The sequence below is a fragment of the Budorcas taxicolor genome, chromosome 2 (assembly GCF_023091745.1).
Source record: "Budorcas taxicolor isolate Tak-1 chromosome 2, Takin1.1, whole genome shotgun sequence".
NCBI classification, from domain to species: domain Eukaryota; kingdom Metazoa; phylum Chordata; class Mammalia; order Artiodactyla; family Bovidae; genus Budorcas; species Budorcas taxicolor.
Window position 1 is genome coordinate 164,043,314 of NC_068911.1, and position 16,138 is coordinate 164,059,451.

At 42.5% G+C, this 16,138-nt stretch overlaps 1 protein-coding gene across 1 annotated transcript in view; it reads right to left on the minus strand.

Moving 5' to 3' along the window:
• Positions 1-1,233: 1,233 nt before the first annotated feature.
• Positions 1,234-16,138, minus strand: part of PDE6D (phosphodiesterase 6D) — a 54,016-nt gene continuing 39,111 nt past the window's right edge. The window contains exons 2-5 of the mRNA XM_052635601.1: positions 5,186-5,274; positions 4,490-4,615; positions 3,701-3,806; positions 1,234-1,801 (exon numbers count right to left, since the gene is read on the minus strand). Coding sequence (XP_052491561.1) covers positions 1,720-1,801; positions 3,701-3,806; positions 4,490-4,615; positions 5,186-5,274 — 403 coding nt within the window. The 3' untranslated portion in view covers positions 1,234-1,719. The remainder of the gene's footprint in view (positions 1,802-3,700; positions 3,807-4,489; positions 4,616-5,185; positions 5,275-16,138) is intronic.

Below are 16,138 nucleotides of genomic sequence, written 5' to 3' on the forward strand. Positions count from 1 at the left end.
TAAAAATTAGGTTTTGAAGATAACAGATCTAAGAATGGAGTCATCACTGAAAGATGGAGATACAGTACTAAAAATGTTCTGCTTCTTCTCCCACCCACAGATGCAAACAGGCCCTTTGCGGTAACAGATGGAAGGAGAGCAGGGATCTAGGAGCAGGGGCTCCACCAAGAGGGCCCACTCAGTGTATTTTCCCTCCTCTGGCCTCAGACCTTACTACTTTAGGAACCAGAAAATTTTGCTTAAAAAAAGTTTTTTTTGGATGTGGACCATTTTTTAAAGTCCTTTATTGAATTTGTTACAATATTGCTTCTCTTTTGTTTTCTTGGTAGTGAGGCATGTGAGAAGGCATGTACATTGGAAGGTGAGGTCTTAACCCCTGGGCCTCCAGGGTAGTCCCAGAACCAGAAGACTTTTCATTGCTGGTATTTGATTAAGTACAGTGAAGGCTACTGATAGTTCACAGGTAAGTTCCTATAAAAGAACCCTTTCTTGTTATTCTCTGTGTTTTGTTTTTTTAAACTCTTTTGGCCACCCTACTCAGCATGTGGGATCTTAGCTCCCAATCAGAGATCAAACCTGAGTCCCGTGGATTGCAAGGCAGATGCTTAGCCCCTGAACCGCCAAGGAAGTCCCTAGAAGAACCCATTTTAGTTTTCTTTCTATTGTCAGACTTGAAAAGCACTGCAGATATAACTTCTGCTCCCCTACACGGGCTCCCTCTGACCTCGGTTTTCAAGGTCTCCCAGCATCCCTCCCCATCCAAGTACTTCCCCATCACTGTTCTCCAGGTGAGTTTAGGGAGACCTTTTCTTCATTTTGTAACTTCTAGTGTCTCGTTTAGGAAGGTAAGAGTCCTTACTCGACCAACTTAGAACTTCCAACCTCTCTGGAAACCTCTTGAACAAATGCACATTATAAAAGAAGGGGAAAAGTTAAAAACAATAGACAAATGGAGGGCACATGTATGTTGTAGAAGAGAGCCACTAAATACCACATCTAAAAGACAAATGTCAAGGTCATGGGTCTTGCTCAAGTGTGTTGTACGTTCTTGGAAAGCAGTGACTGAAGCACTCAGGAACTGCAAGATCTATCAGTCCTCTCTGGAGCAAAACAGAGCTGTGATCCTACAGTCTGATAAATGTCATTCTTCCCATCATGGAGCCAGGTTCACATTCCAAAAAAAGGAGAAATCAAAGAAGTGTCATGCTAAAGACGTAGGAATATTTTAATTAACATGTTTTAATTAATTATGTAATAATAATAATATCAGTCTATTTTACAAGTTAAATGTATGAGAATGTATGAAATAGAAATGGTAGGAAAAAACTAAACACGGGTCAGGAACATGAAGTTTTCCAAAACCAGGGGCCAAAAGATGTGTTGCCTGCAGGGCCCAAGGAGGAGGCAGGGAGGGTGATGGGAACAGCTCGTGATGTGTGTCTGTCCCTGGGTCTACTCCAGGAAGGAGTCGAGGCATGCCCTCTGCCCTGGTCTGGGACTGGGAGTTTATACCCTGGTCAACGGAAGATGGTGGCTTGAGAGAAAAAAGCCATCTGGTTACCTACACAGAGCTGGTCCCCTGGTGGCCGCAGGTGGGTTTTGCCGTAGAAGGAATCAGGGGTGAAAGTGCCAAAAATCAAAGGTATAGAGGAAAAAAGTAAACAGTTTCCTCCATCCCTCTAAAAAAATGAATTCTTGAAATGCACACACATTCTTCTCTCAAACGTAGAAAAGCCTCACTCTGGATGTGCTTACGAGAAGATCGTCGTCAAAAAACTTTGTCTCTATGATAACATTTCCACTGTAAGTCAGAAGAGAGGGCAGAACAGTGAGCGTGTTAGCAACAGATTTCATTTCCACAAAGTAGTTTCGGTCTGGGTTTACTGGGCCCGTGGACATGCACTCACCTATACAACCTTGGCTTGGGGATATTAAGATCACATGGGGTTAGACATCTCACATGACCTTTTAACTTATGTGATGAGGTTCATCTTCTTCAAGTTTAGAAATTAGAAGAGGGAGCATGTCTTAACCCACAGTACACCCAAGGCCCTCTGAGTGCTCTGCATGCAGAGGTGCCTATAAATACGACTCCCTGATTCACGTGAAAACCTGATACCGCAGGGGTGGTATCTTTTCCCATAAAACTCACTCTGGTGGAAGCTGTGGGTTGGCCTGTCCTGCATCTTTCTCCTCACTTTGGGTAACAGCACTCTGTTCTTCTCTTGGGGGAACCCCTATCTCCAGTCCATGGTCAGTTAAGTGGCCCCTCCCTTGACTGACAAAGGGGCAGGCACAGCATATAATTTGAGCCAATCAGAATCTCTCCCCTGAGCAAAATCCTTCCCATGGCTGCTCCTTGAGGAATCCATCCATGATTCCTGCCACCTGCATCCTCTAGCTCAGCCCTACCCTTTCAACTGTGTCCTGTAAGCCAGAGTCAGTTTCTGTGGCTTATGGCTCAATAACCCCAAACGATACGCCTGTTTTGTACACAGTGTGCAATTTCATTCTTCTTGGTGGGTATGTCAGTGTTTCCAAATCAAATTCCTCTTGAACTGAGTTAAAAGCAAGAGTGGTGCTATTCTGGGGTTCTAAAAAGTAAGACAACTTAAATAACCTGAATATATTATCATAGACTTGCTGGTGTTAGCACCTAAAAGAAGTCAGGCCTGGCCAAGAAGTCAAGTAAGGGTTAACAAAATCTAAAAAATGCCCATCTACTTATGACACTGTACTTTCCTAGGGTAGTTAATATCTACCAGATACATTTTTGCTGGTAATTAATTATAAAAAAATGGGTAAATAAGGAACTCAAAATCTAACTGACTGATTAAATATAAATTTAATTATTTTATAATTTATACCATTATGTAGTTATAGTATTTTATAGTTTATACTATTATGTAAATAAAAATCTATCCAAGACATAAAAAAACCTCTATTTACAAATTCAATGTGATTTTCATTAAGGACCTGTTTAAAGAGGTGATCCAATGTCACACAATTATCTATTTGTGTATATGATTTGCTACCAGGCAGTACTGTTAAAACCTTTAAAAGACTAAAATCTTTTCCCAAGAGAAAATGGTAGGTGGGCAATGACTGATTGATTTGGGGGACAAAGGACAAACTAATTATTCTTTGAGCAGGAAGCAAATTTATAAAAATGGTAAGTGAGTCTCTGAAAAACTACAATCAAACATCATCCTCTAAGACAGAATTAGGACTTTGCCAGATTCTGCTGAGGGTCAAAAGAAGTACAGAGTATCAGAAGTTTGATAGTCAGGAAAGAGAGCAAATTAGCATAGATTTAATTTATGTTATGTGCTAGTTTCCTTACATACGATCTCATTTTATCCTCACTCTACCTCTGTGAGACAGGATTATTAATTCTCTGTTTAGAGAGAAGAGTAAGGCCCAGAGAAGTAAAGTACATAGCCCAAGTAAAGTATACAGCTAGTCAGGGTTAATCAGGAATTTAGTCTAAAGGTCTAGTCTGAAGTTTTTAATTCTTTCTACTCTATCATACTGTCTTTTTCACGTGACTGACGTCAGTAAGCTGTAACCTTGGATACCCTGGATACTCTTACCCGTTCTCAACCTAGGTTGCCTGCCTGCTGAACGGAACCATGTGTCCCATGTGCCTGGACTTGCTGCTTCAAGACACCTCCACCATCCCTGTGGCCCGCTCACTCACGTTAGCACGCTGGCTGGCATCATCTGGGACTCGGGTGCGGCCTCTATCAGGGACTGCCAGGTGTTTGTTGAGTTAGGGATCACAAAGCCAAACTCGAAGAACCATTCTGAAGGAAGAAGGAAAAGTGGGTGAGCTGGAGCCCTAGGCAGAGTCTCGGGGCTCTGTGTCCCCATCCTTTTGAGCAAGCCTCTTCCTACCTCAGGAACTACCAATGAAGCCATCAGAAACCTCCCAGGCCAGAGGCCACGAGAAAGGACATGGAAGCCCCCTGAACCACACCAGAGGCCTGTTCCTATGCTCTGAGATCTAAAGGACTAGGACCAGCAGCATTTTCTTATAAGTAGGCTGGATGTAAATTATACACAGAGGCATAGAACAGGCCTTTTCACTTGTCACTTCAGATCTAAGACACAGAGTGCACTCTTACACTAAATGGTGAAGAAAACTCACTGCAGGGTGCCCTTGCCAGTGGAATCTGTATGTGACAGCATGGAGTGCACTGTACCAGGGCCTAACCAGCAGCTTCCTCGTGACCACATCAGTGACAAAGCTGGCACCACCCCTAGGCCCTCCAGGGTCAGTAATCCTCTCATTGGGCTCAGAGCCCCTCACAGTTGCCAGCTTTGTTTCTGCTTTTTGCCCAAGCTCCCAATCTGCCAGGGTGTAGGAACCCTATCCAAGCTGAGTTGCAAAATGGATGTTATCAAAGCAGGGCTTTAGTTCCCCGAGTCTTGACTTCTGCCCCTGTTACCCTAAGCCCAGATACGAGGCATGTAGGCAGCAGAATACCTTCCAGACATTGCCCTTTGAAGTAGACTTTTTGTTCCAGGCGGAATTTTTCCATTTGCTCTGCTGAAGAGAAGTTCAGTTCTCGAGACACTGCCTTGCATTTGAGGATTTTCTTGGGAACACGGGCTGGTAAAGAAAAAGAAATACTGAAACCATTTCTGGGAGCTTCTTAGAGATGATTTAGAGCATATCTTATCTATGCTAAATCTCAGAGAATGCCTCAGCAACAGAATTATACTTTTTGATTAAAGGCAGAGGTCCCAAATTGATCCAATGCATCTGACTGAAAGATCTTCAAGGAACACCAGATTTAGTGCACAGAAAGGCCTTATCCAGCCCCTCTTATCAGGAAGGAGGCTGAATGGGAGCCTTCTTTCTAGTCTGTCCTGTCGGTTTTAACCCCTTGGTTTTTCTTTTATTTCAGTGAGATAAAAACACAAATTTCTTTCAGAAAAAAAGTCAAGATCTTACTTTATATCTTTGGGTATGTTCTAATGCTAAAATTTCAGCACAGAGTTGGTTTTGGGAAGTAGGAGAAAGAAACATAAGAAAGGCACTAGAAATCTCAGCATCACATGGATGGACATGGTATGCCTGTAGAGGCCTGCCCACTGGTGGTGCTGTGTCAACTCAGCTCCCTGACGCCCCGGGCCTGCTCTGCGTCATCAGCCCTGTGCAGAAAAGGGTGGAAAGTACCTTCGTGCTCCACGCCAGGGACTGACAGGTCTTCTGTTCCTTGCCAGAGTATCTTCCCTGTCTCAGCATCCCGAAGGTTCATCCAATTTCTGATCAAGTATATTAAGGAAAAAGAAGACCCTAAAGCCTCCTACTTTGTCCTCCAGGTATTTCAGATGTGCTCCTATTGACTCCTGTTTACTTCTCAGCAAGCTGGCCTGACTGTTAAGTGCCAAGAAAGCAAATACCAATGTGGAAGAGAGTGCAGTAAACATCTAAAGAAGATGCAGAGACCCAGGGGAGATATTTTTATCTGCAACATGAGAGCTCACAGATGGTACACGTCTGGCAACTGCAAGAAAGAGGTAGAAAATGAACAGTGCAAAATTTAAAATAAAATTTTCCAACAGAAACTGACCAGCTGAAATAAAAAGACCTGAAGAAACAGGTATGAGAGAAATCCCAGGACATGACTCATGGAGATCGCCCTACAGTGAAAATCACTGTCCACAACTGTTACTCACAAATCCAGACCTCTCAAGCAATGCTTTTTTTTTTGGCTGTGCCACTTAGCTTCTGGGATTTTAGTTCCTTGACTAGGGATTGAACTTGGGCCCAACAGTGAAACCATAGAGTCCTAACCATTGCCAAGGAGTTCCAGTTCCCTCAAGTAGCTTTCTTCCCCCCTCACAATCAATATAAAGTCATTTATTTTTAAATTGGCAATAAAATTATCAAGTTTATATTTAAAAAAATGGAAAAAAAACCCCTTCACTTTGTATTCCAAATGGTAAGCCCCAGGCCTCAATCTCAGGAAAGCCAGGGTCTGAGATTGGAATTTGGCTGTCCTTGCTGGAGCCAGGCCCGTGAAGGACATCATAGCCACAGGCAAAAGGGGGTCCCCTTGGCTCTGTCCGAGTTAAGTAGCTGCTGCAAAGGAAGCCAATGGGCTATGTCTGGGTTAGGCTGCTCCGCTAGCCTAGAAAACATTAAAGTCAAAGCTGAGATATCAATCTGGCAAGCTGGCAGGCAGAGACCAGCAGGGAGCCTAAGGAGGTCACATGGGCTCAGCATAGTCTTTACACTTACAAATTTCCTAGATGTTGTTTCCTGCAAGACAAGTGGGGAGGCAGGGACAAGGGATCTATCAAGTCCATTAACCTGGGAGCAGGAAGAGCTGCTGAGTAGACCTTGGCCTCCTCAAGCTGGGCACAGGATACCCAAAGGTCATGGAGATGATATTAAACTGCTGTGGGATGTTCTCAGGACAAACCTAGCCTAGGCAGCAAGAGGGGACAGGCGTCAAGCTTGCCATACCGTCTGTTTGCTATGTAGAAAAACCCAATGGGGACTCACTTAGTCCTCACCCCAAAGATCTACGATTCTCTGAGGGCCTGAGCAGAAAACAAGTTTCCCAATGATGTGGGAAGATCACATTTCTATCACAATTCATTGTAAGTACGCGAATGTCTCTTACCTAACTTTTAGCCTGTGTACATGTTAAGTCACTTCAGTCACGTTCAACTCTTTGCACCCTATGGTTCTTAGCCTGACAGCTTCCTTTATCCATGGAATTCTTCAGGCAAGAATACTGGAGTGGGTTCCCCCTGCCCTCCTCCCAACCCAGGGATCAAAAGTGCATCTCCCGCATCTCCTGCATTGGCAAGCAGGTTCTTTACCACCATTTTGAGGTTATAATATCCTCATTTCCAATTCCCTACTTCCTGAGAGATACATGCATATATGTACATACATGTCACACATATGATTATAAAAATACATTTGGAACACATAAAATGTTCCAAATGAATGAATGTTCATAGGTGCCTCAGTCTGAAACATCCTGAACCTGAACCTCAAGCACCTCATCCCCGGTCTACTTTAAGATGCCTGGTTATTCTGGGCCTCAAGGCAATGGCTTCACAAACATCACTTTAACAGTAAACAGCCCATTCCCAAGACAGAGACACAAAAACAGTGACCCCACATCTCCAGCCTTTACAGATGACTGTCTCAGGTGGCGCCTCCTTGAGTCAACATGACGAGTACAAGATAGACAGAGATGGAAGTTGGCCATTGAGCTGAACACATGAAGAGCTTAACTGAACGCTGCATTCCAAAGAAGTCAGCTTCCAAGACCAAAATGACCTCTGCTGTTCCCTCCTATTGCCAGGTCAGGGACAATAAGCTGTGAGAACTGGGACCCTGCCCCTGGGACTGCCCCAGTCCCCTGGGATGAAAGACAAAGTTGAGAGATACTTTTAGAAAGAAAAAAACACAAAAGGATAGAAAATGAGAGTAAAGATACAAAAACTGGACCTAGTACAACAGGCCCAACATCTAGCAAATATAACTTTGAGAAAGAAGAGAAAAAAACAAGGAGAGGAAGTCATCAAAAAAATGAATTCAAGAAAATGTCCCAGATTGAAAAGGTCCAGCAAGGGCCTGAATCGCATCACTGTGAACTTGCAGAACATCAAGGTTAAAAGACAAGCTTTCAGAAGGAAAATGAGTTGTTACCCAAAAGGTCAAAATCAGAATGCATAAGACTTTTCAACAGGGACTCTGGAGGACAGAAAAAAATGGAGAAGTGCCTTTAAAATTCTTAAAGAAATGATTCCTAAAACTAATAAGCCTTTACTTTCTCAAGAAACTAATAGTAACATGCTCCTTCAAAATGACAGGGAAGACCAAGGAAGAGGATAACATGGAATCCAGAAAGCAAGGGATCTAAAACAAGAAACAGCAAAGGGGTCCTCAGAGTGATGGTGAAGGAGACCCCAAGACAAGAGCTCCTTAACAGGCCTGGAGGGCAACAGGTCCAGGGTCCAGACAAGAGCAAGCCATAACACTCACGGAAACATTTAAGAAGATGAAATTAAAAACAACAAAAACAAAAAGATGAAATTCATATATCTGATGTGTTTATGCTCAGATATGCAGATGATACCACCCTTATGGCAGAAAGTGAAGAGGAACTAAAAAGCCTCTTGATGAAAGTGAAAGAGGAGAGTGAAAAAGTTGGCTTGAAGCTCAACATTCAGAAAACGAAGACCATGGCATCTGGTCCCATCACTTCACGGGAAATAGATGGGGAAACAGTTGAAACAGTGTCAGACTTTATTTTTTTGGGCTCCAAAATCACTGCAGATGGTGATTGCAGCCATGAAATTAAAAGACGCTTACTCCTTGGAAGGAAAGTTATGACCAACCTAGATAGCATATTGAAAAGCAGAGACATCACTTTGCCAACAAAGATCCATCTAGTCAAGGCTATGGTTTTTCCAGTGGTCATGTATGGATGTGAGAGTTGGACTGTGAAGAAAGCTGAACGCTGAAGAATTGATGCTTTTGGTGTTGGAGAAGACTCTTGAGAGTCCCTCGGACTACAAGGAGATCCAACCAGTCCATTCTAAAGGATAGCAGTCCTGGGTGTTCTTTGGAAGGAGTGATGCTAAAGCTGAAACTCCAGTACTTTGGCCACCTCATAAGAAGAGTTGACTCATTGGAAAACACTCTGATGCTGGGAGGGATTGGGGATAGGAGGAGAAGGGGATGACAGAGGATGAGATGGCTGGATGGTATCACCGACTTGATGGACGTGAGTCTGAGTGAACTCCGGGAGTTGGTGATGGACAGGGAGGCCTGGTGTGCTGCAATCCATGGGGTTGCAAAGAGTCGGACACGACTGAGCGACTGAACTGAACTGAACTGATGTGTTTATATGGAAAGAGGGTTGATTCAATTAAGGGAGGCTTGGGGGTCAAATTAGTGAGAAGTATAGAAAATTTAAGCAAATTAAAAAAAAACAATTATTAGCATCAGGGAAAAATTAAATGTGGTACTGGAGAAAGGAGTAGTCACAGCATAACACACAGCTTTATCACAGCACTGACAAAGTGATGATGAAAACACAGATCACAGGTTCACCACAATCATCCCGGGAGGACGGGAAAAGGAGAAGAGAATGCATGTGTGATTAAGAGGAAAGTATTGAGACAGAACAAAACTCATTTTCATCATGGAAAGTCGATAAATAATGCTTAAAAGGGAAATATTAAGATATAACCACGGTGCACTATTTGGAAATATCAAGATAAACACCAAATAAATCAGTTGGAAAGAAGTGAAAAGTTTTCTCTAGGGAGAAGAAAATCGCAGTGTGAGCAATGAAATACTCTTTGTCTTCAGAAACCAGGGAGAACTATGACTCTACATGAAGTATACATACAACTCTGACAAAAATAAAGACTAAGTTTAAAAAAGATAGTCCGAAGTTTGTTTTGTTTGTTTTTAAAGACAATGAACAAAGCATTAAAGGAAAAGAAAATTAATATTCTCCACGCATAGCTGAGCCTGAAAAAGATGGTTAATATTTGTAAAGAGACTGAGCTCCAGACAAATACAGTTGATAGTTTATATGTCTTTTTTTTTCCCCCTGGCTGTCTAGCAACCAAACCTTCTTCCCAACCAGCACCCCACAGCCTTCTTTCCCCTGAGGGAGGCAGTGAGTGCTCTGCACTATAGCAACTAGAAGATTCAGCTTCTCTCCTAGTCACGGTGCAGCTAGGGGCAAGCATATGACCTAGGCTGGGACACCCCGGGCCCTGAAGCTGTCATCACACAAAGATTTGAGGAAAAGCCAGCAGTTCCTCAGGGTAGGGCAGAAGTTGTGCCAACCTGACGCTCCCTGCAGTGTGTCCCTTGTCCCTCTGACTGCCAGTCAGTTCTGAAGCAGCAGACAGCCTCTGAGAGTCTTTTCCATGGGTTGGGTAGCTTGCAGCGCAGAACTCTGAACAACACAGTTGATGAGCATCATTATGTACAGAATGGTTCTACATTTAACCCTCTGGAGAGACTCTTAAGTTTTGCTGCTATATAAAAAAGGTCACAAAAGAGAACCAAGGGTTATCCAGTAGTGTGCCCGAATGTGATTGGCACCTAAACCTCCCATGCCCTGGACATGCTTGGGCACTGTCCTCGGACATGCACCCACCACTGCTCTGAAATTGTGTTGGTTGTGCTACTCTCCTCTCAGTGTGCGAAATCCTAACAAATTCTCCTGCAAGCTCATTATATCTCTTGATACAGTTGCTCTGTTGCACCTACGTGGTTTTCTCACCTCTTTCATATTTCTACATTCCACTTTTTAATTTTAGTAACTGAATCTAAAAGCAAGTTAAAAGTATCCACATTTGCTTAGGTATCTTAAAAAGTGTAAACGGTTTTTCTTTTCTTGGGCTCCAAAATCACTGTGGATGGTGACTGCAGCCACGGAATTAAAAGATGTTTGCTCCTTGGAAGGAAAGCTATGACAAACCTAGACAGCGTATTAAAAAGCAGAGACATCACTTTGCCAACAAAGGTCCACAGAGTCAAAGCTATGGTTTTTCCAGTATTCATGTACATGTGTAAGAGCTGGACCACAAAGAAGGCTGAGCATCGAAGAAATGATGCTTTCAAATTGTGGTGCTGGAGAAGACTCTTGAGAGTCCCTTGGACAGCAAGGAGATCCAACCTGTTCATCCTAAAGGAAATCAGTCCTGAATATTCATTGGAAGGACTGATGCTGAAACAAAGAGCTGACTCATTGGAAAAGACCCTGATGCTGGTAAAGAATAAAGGCAGGAGGAGAAGGGAGTGACAGAGGATGAGATGGTTGGATGGCATCACTGACTCAATGGACATGAGTTTGAGCAAACTCTGGGAGATAGTGAAGGACAGGGAAGCCTGGTGTCCATGGGGGTTGCAAAGAGTCAGACACAAATCTGCAACTGAACAACAACATACATATACTTACCCATTCTAGAGTCTCCATGTATTAAGAGAAAGGTTCCCCACCTGGAGAAATAAAACAGGCACTACTGCTCTAGCAAGTCCATGCTGAACTCAGATCTAAACAGAACTGCCTTAGACATTTAAGCCCATGGTTTTCAGAAGACACAGTACTCATTCAACCTGCAGTGTACATGCTTTTCATTCTTTTCCTGCAGATAGTCTCTTATGTACTAATATAGCCACAATGGACACCAGCCTTTCTTAAATAAGAGAACTAAAATTACTTCTAAATTTCCAGGCTCACAATGCAAGTAGGACATTCTAGCAAAACTACTATAAGAAAAGCCTTGGGGAAGTTCTCCTCACAAAGCAACAGATGGATCAGACCTAGTAGCTTCTAGAAAAAGCATTACTGTCCCTGACCCAGGTCAGCAAACAAAAGCCTGGGACCAGGACTTACTCTTCAATCTGTCGGGGGATAAAAAGAAAATAGCCTTAAATTATTCTGTCTGATAGTGGATAGTGAATTTGTTTCCTCCATTTTATAAGGCAGAGAGGCTGTTAAAAACATATAGCTTAATTCCTTAATATAAGCATCTCTTCTCTTTATAAATAATCAGATTAAGGACTTAATTATCTTTGGGGAAAATATAGTAAAAAAAAAAAAAAAAGTATCTTCGGCCACTTCAACAATTAGGCATTTCCTGTATGTACCCTAATCTGAAATATTATTTACTAGTGTCTGTATCATATGTTCATTTCATAATCCTAAACCTGTGACATTTTAGCTTCAATAAATAACACAAAAAGCTTCCCAGGTAGCAGAGAGGTAAAGAATCCACCTGCCAATGCAGGAGACATGGGTTTGATCCCAGGGTGGGGAAGATCCTCTGGAGGAGGAAATGGCAACCCACTCCAGTATTCTTGCCTGGGGAATCCCATGGACAGAGGAGCCTGGTGGGCCACAGTCTAAGGGGTCACACAGAGTTGGACAAGACTAAGTGATTGAGCACATATATACACACACACCCACACATACAATACAAAATCAGAGAAATACAAACAGAGCTCCATTCAAAGATACTGGGGTGAAGGTTACTTAGAGACCCTCCAAGTTCTGTGATTTTAGGGGTGAAAAGAAAGGCTCTTAGCTCATGATAGAGATGCAGTCATTTTTGTTGTTGTTGTTATTAGTCGGACACTAAGTCATGTCCGACTCTTTGCGACCCCATTGACTGTAGCCCACCAGGCTCCTCTGTCCATCGGATTCCCCAGCCAAGAATACTGGAGTGGGTTGCCATTTCCTCCTCCAGGGGACTGTCCTGACCCAGGGACCGAACCCACATCTCCTATGGAGTCATTTGGGAACAGCTTTCTAAATCATAAAAATACAAATCCATGATACCCTATCAGTAAAAAGAAATAAAAATGATTGAGGAAAGTGTCTTAAAATAGTAACAATGAGAAAAGCTGGTCCACAAAAGAAGAAGCATATTTGCCTAAAAGTGCTGGAAATGAAAGACAAGCTCTTATGACTGATAATCATCTGGCTGAAAACATTTTTTAACAGCTTTTTGCTAACCAGATTTTTAAAAGAAAAAAGAACCCGAGTTTTAAGGCTCAAAGTTCAAGTCACTTCCTATCTTGAGAGAAGAGGATTAGGTGGACAAGCTTTAAGGAGGGGAGCTGGAGGACTATTTATAAATACCACCTTCTGGGTCAGCCAGGTCTTTTCTCATTTAAAAGCTCCCTGGTGATTTATATACGAGATGAGAGATGAGCACAGAGGAACGCTCCTTTACTAAGGGAAGCCTGTGCTGGGGAAGAGGGGTTGTCCCCGGTACCTCTATATTTGGAACCAGGCACCCAAAAGGAGATGCACTCTCACATGTAAAATAAAAGCATCTTAAAAATAAGCTTCAGAACAAAAGCAATAGTTTGTAAAGTATCAAGCTTTACGAAAGTTAATAGAGGAAATAAACTAAGAGAAACATTATGGAAGAATGAGACATTCGGTTCAACGTGGACAGTTGTATAAGTCCTCTGATATTTTAAAGAAAGACATGGTCTGGTATGAATTAGATGCAGTCCAGTGTAGGAGCTGGGGACAGTCCTAAGGTACAGAAGGCAGTGGAGGTGCAGAGGTGGCAGTAGAGTGGGAAGGGAGCGTGTGGGGGTTGGAAGAAACCAGTTAGATGAGTGGTTGTGGTGGTGGTTTAGTCGCTAAGTTGTGTCCAACTCCTGTGATCCCATAGACTGTAGCCTGCCAGGATCGTCTGTCCATGGGATTCTCCAGGAAAGAATACTGGAGATGAACCGGGTACTAGGTAAATTTCTCCTAGAGATGTCAGTTCAGGAACTGGGATACAAAGACAAAATACTTCATAACAATCATCTATAGAAGCATTTTGGAAGAGTACATTGAGTCTTGTGGGTCTTCAGTTCAGTTCAGTTCAGTTGTGTCCGACTCTTTGCGACCCCATGAATCGCAGCACGCCAGGCCTCCCAGTCCATCACCAACTCCCGGAGTTCACTCAGACTTGCGTCCATCGAGTCAGTGATGCCATCCAGCCCTTAATTCGTTTTAAATGGAAATAGTAAACATTAATTTTTGATTGATTACTGAATAAGATGAACATTCATTATTATACTATATATATAATATGCATTATATTAATTAATTAACAACATTAATATGTTGAACAGAACAGAGTCACTGGACATGCCAGTATCTCACTGGCCAGTTAAGGGAGGGAAAAATGAGGGACATTAAGGCAAGGCAAGGGAATAGAGAGGGAATGAGGAAGGCAAAGAAGGGAAAGAGGAAAGAAACACAGAGCACACAAGAACAGGAAAAGGGACTTGAGGTGAGAGAGTTAAAGAAGAACTCAGAACCAAGAGACAGGGTGAGGACAGAAGGGAAGAGAGAGGAAGAGGTTCGGCAAGTGGAGAGGTCAGATTCTAGTTTTTTCTACTTTAATATTGCACTATAGAGCGTTTTGGTTAATGACTTTCACAGAATGGTTTGAAATTGATGGGTGGAGAAGGAAGCAGCAATCCAACCATTAAGCCCCTCTGACAGTGTTAATTGGCTGATTCATAGTTTTCTGGCATTTATTATCCAAACTGTGGTTACCAGTGGGGAGAGGGTATGTTTTGAGGGGCAATATAGGAGGACGTGAAGAGGAAGTACAAACTATTAGCTATAAAATAAGCTACAAGGATACACTGAACAACATGGGGAATACAGCCATATTTTATAGTAACTATAAATGGAATATAGCTTCCCTGGTGGCTCAGATGGTAAAGAATCTGCCTGCAATGCAGGAGACCTGGGTCAGGAAGGTCCCCTGAGGACAGGAATGGCTATCACTCCAGTATTCTTGCCTGGAGAATCCCATGAACATGTGGAATCTTCCCAGACCAGGGATTGAACCCATGTCCCCTGCACTGGCAGGCAGATTCTTAACCACTGGACCACCAGGGAAGTTCTGTTGCCATTCTTGCCTCCTCCTCAAACCCATTCCCACAGATGGAAGTGGTTTTTTAGAACTGTAAATCAGATGTCAATCCCCATTTTTTCCTTTGCACTTAGAAAAAAAAAGTCCTTTGTGTGGTTTCCAGGGTCCCCCAGTTGCTACCTTCTGCTCACAGTGGGCTCCTTCTATGTCTCTGACACAGTCTCTTCTCCCTGTTTTTGTCCTCACTCTGCACACCCTCAGGTCATGGCTTCAGCGCCACCTCCTCAAAGACACCTGGGACCACTCAATTTCCAGCAGTTTCTAAAATCAGATCTGCCTGATTCCTGGGTCAGGGTTTCTTCTTGCCCCAGGGTCAACACCTGGCCACAGCTGGCTTCCCAGAAGCAGAGGATTTGTGGTACCTTCATCTCCCCTGAAAAAAAGGCTACCCCTCCATCTTTGTGTGTTGCTCTCTTGGTCAAAAACCTTCAATGGATCCTCCCAGACTGATGCAGGGCTCCCCATATATCTGATTTCAAACTATCATTCATTCAGTAAATGCTTACTGACAACCTACTGTGTGCCAAAGATTGACATCAAAGTCACATGTGAAAAAAATCTAGGCAATGTTGTTTCATAAAAAGTGACAGGTGACCCACTCCAGTATTCTTGCCTGGAAAAGTCCATGGACAGAGGAGCCTGGTGGGCTGCAGTCCATGGGGTTACCTGACTGACCATGAGTGCATCAGGGTGGAGGGAGATGAGTTGATAGTAATAAACTGGTAGAACTAAAAAAAAAAAAAAAAGTACCAGGTGGAGGGAAATAATAGTTCTAAATTCATATTATTTTATTAAAATTATGATCTTAAATATGTATGCAAAAATATTTCATCCACATTCCTTTTTAAAATATTTTTTCATTGGAATGATAAGAAATTGCCTTATATTCAGGGTCACCATATATTTAGGAATTATTTTGATAATTTTGTGGGTTTTCTTTACTTAAAACCAAAAAATTTACTCACTTCTTTAAAGATAATTCATACTTCAGCTGGATAATCTGCAATGATACTGAGATAATTCTTAATGATATTAACTGCAACCCTGATATCAATCTAAGGATGGAAGATACATAAGATTTCAATTCATAGCAATTCACCAAGAAGGGAATTGGTTTATCAAGCGTTATTCTATTCTAGCCTTTTACAAAAATAAACTTTAAATTTTAGAATAGTTTTAAATTTACAGAAAAGCTGTAAGATAGTAGAGTTCTCATTTATCCAATACCAGTTTCCCTTTTTATAAAAATCTTATGTTTGCTGCAACTTACGAACCCACACTGATACATTATCATTAATTAAAGTCCTGGGTTCAATCCTTGGGTTGGGAAGATTCACTGGAGAAGGGGAAGGCTACCCACTCCAGTATTCTGGCCTGGAGAATTCCACAGACCGTACAGTCCATGGGATCACAGAATCAGACATGACTGAGTGACTTTCACTTCACTTCATAGTTTGTTCACATTTCCTTAGTTTTAATGTACTGTCCTTTTTCTGTCCCAGGATCCCATTCAGGAATCCACGTTACATTTAGTTGTCGTGTCTCCTGAAGTTCTTCTTTTTTAAACAATTATTTTTATTTATTTATTTTGGTTGTGCCACTATGCAGCATGCAGGATCTTAGTTCCCCATCCAGGGACTGAACTGGTGTCCCCTGCATTGGGAACACCAAGTCT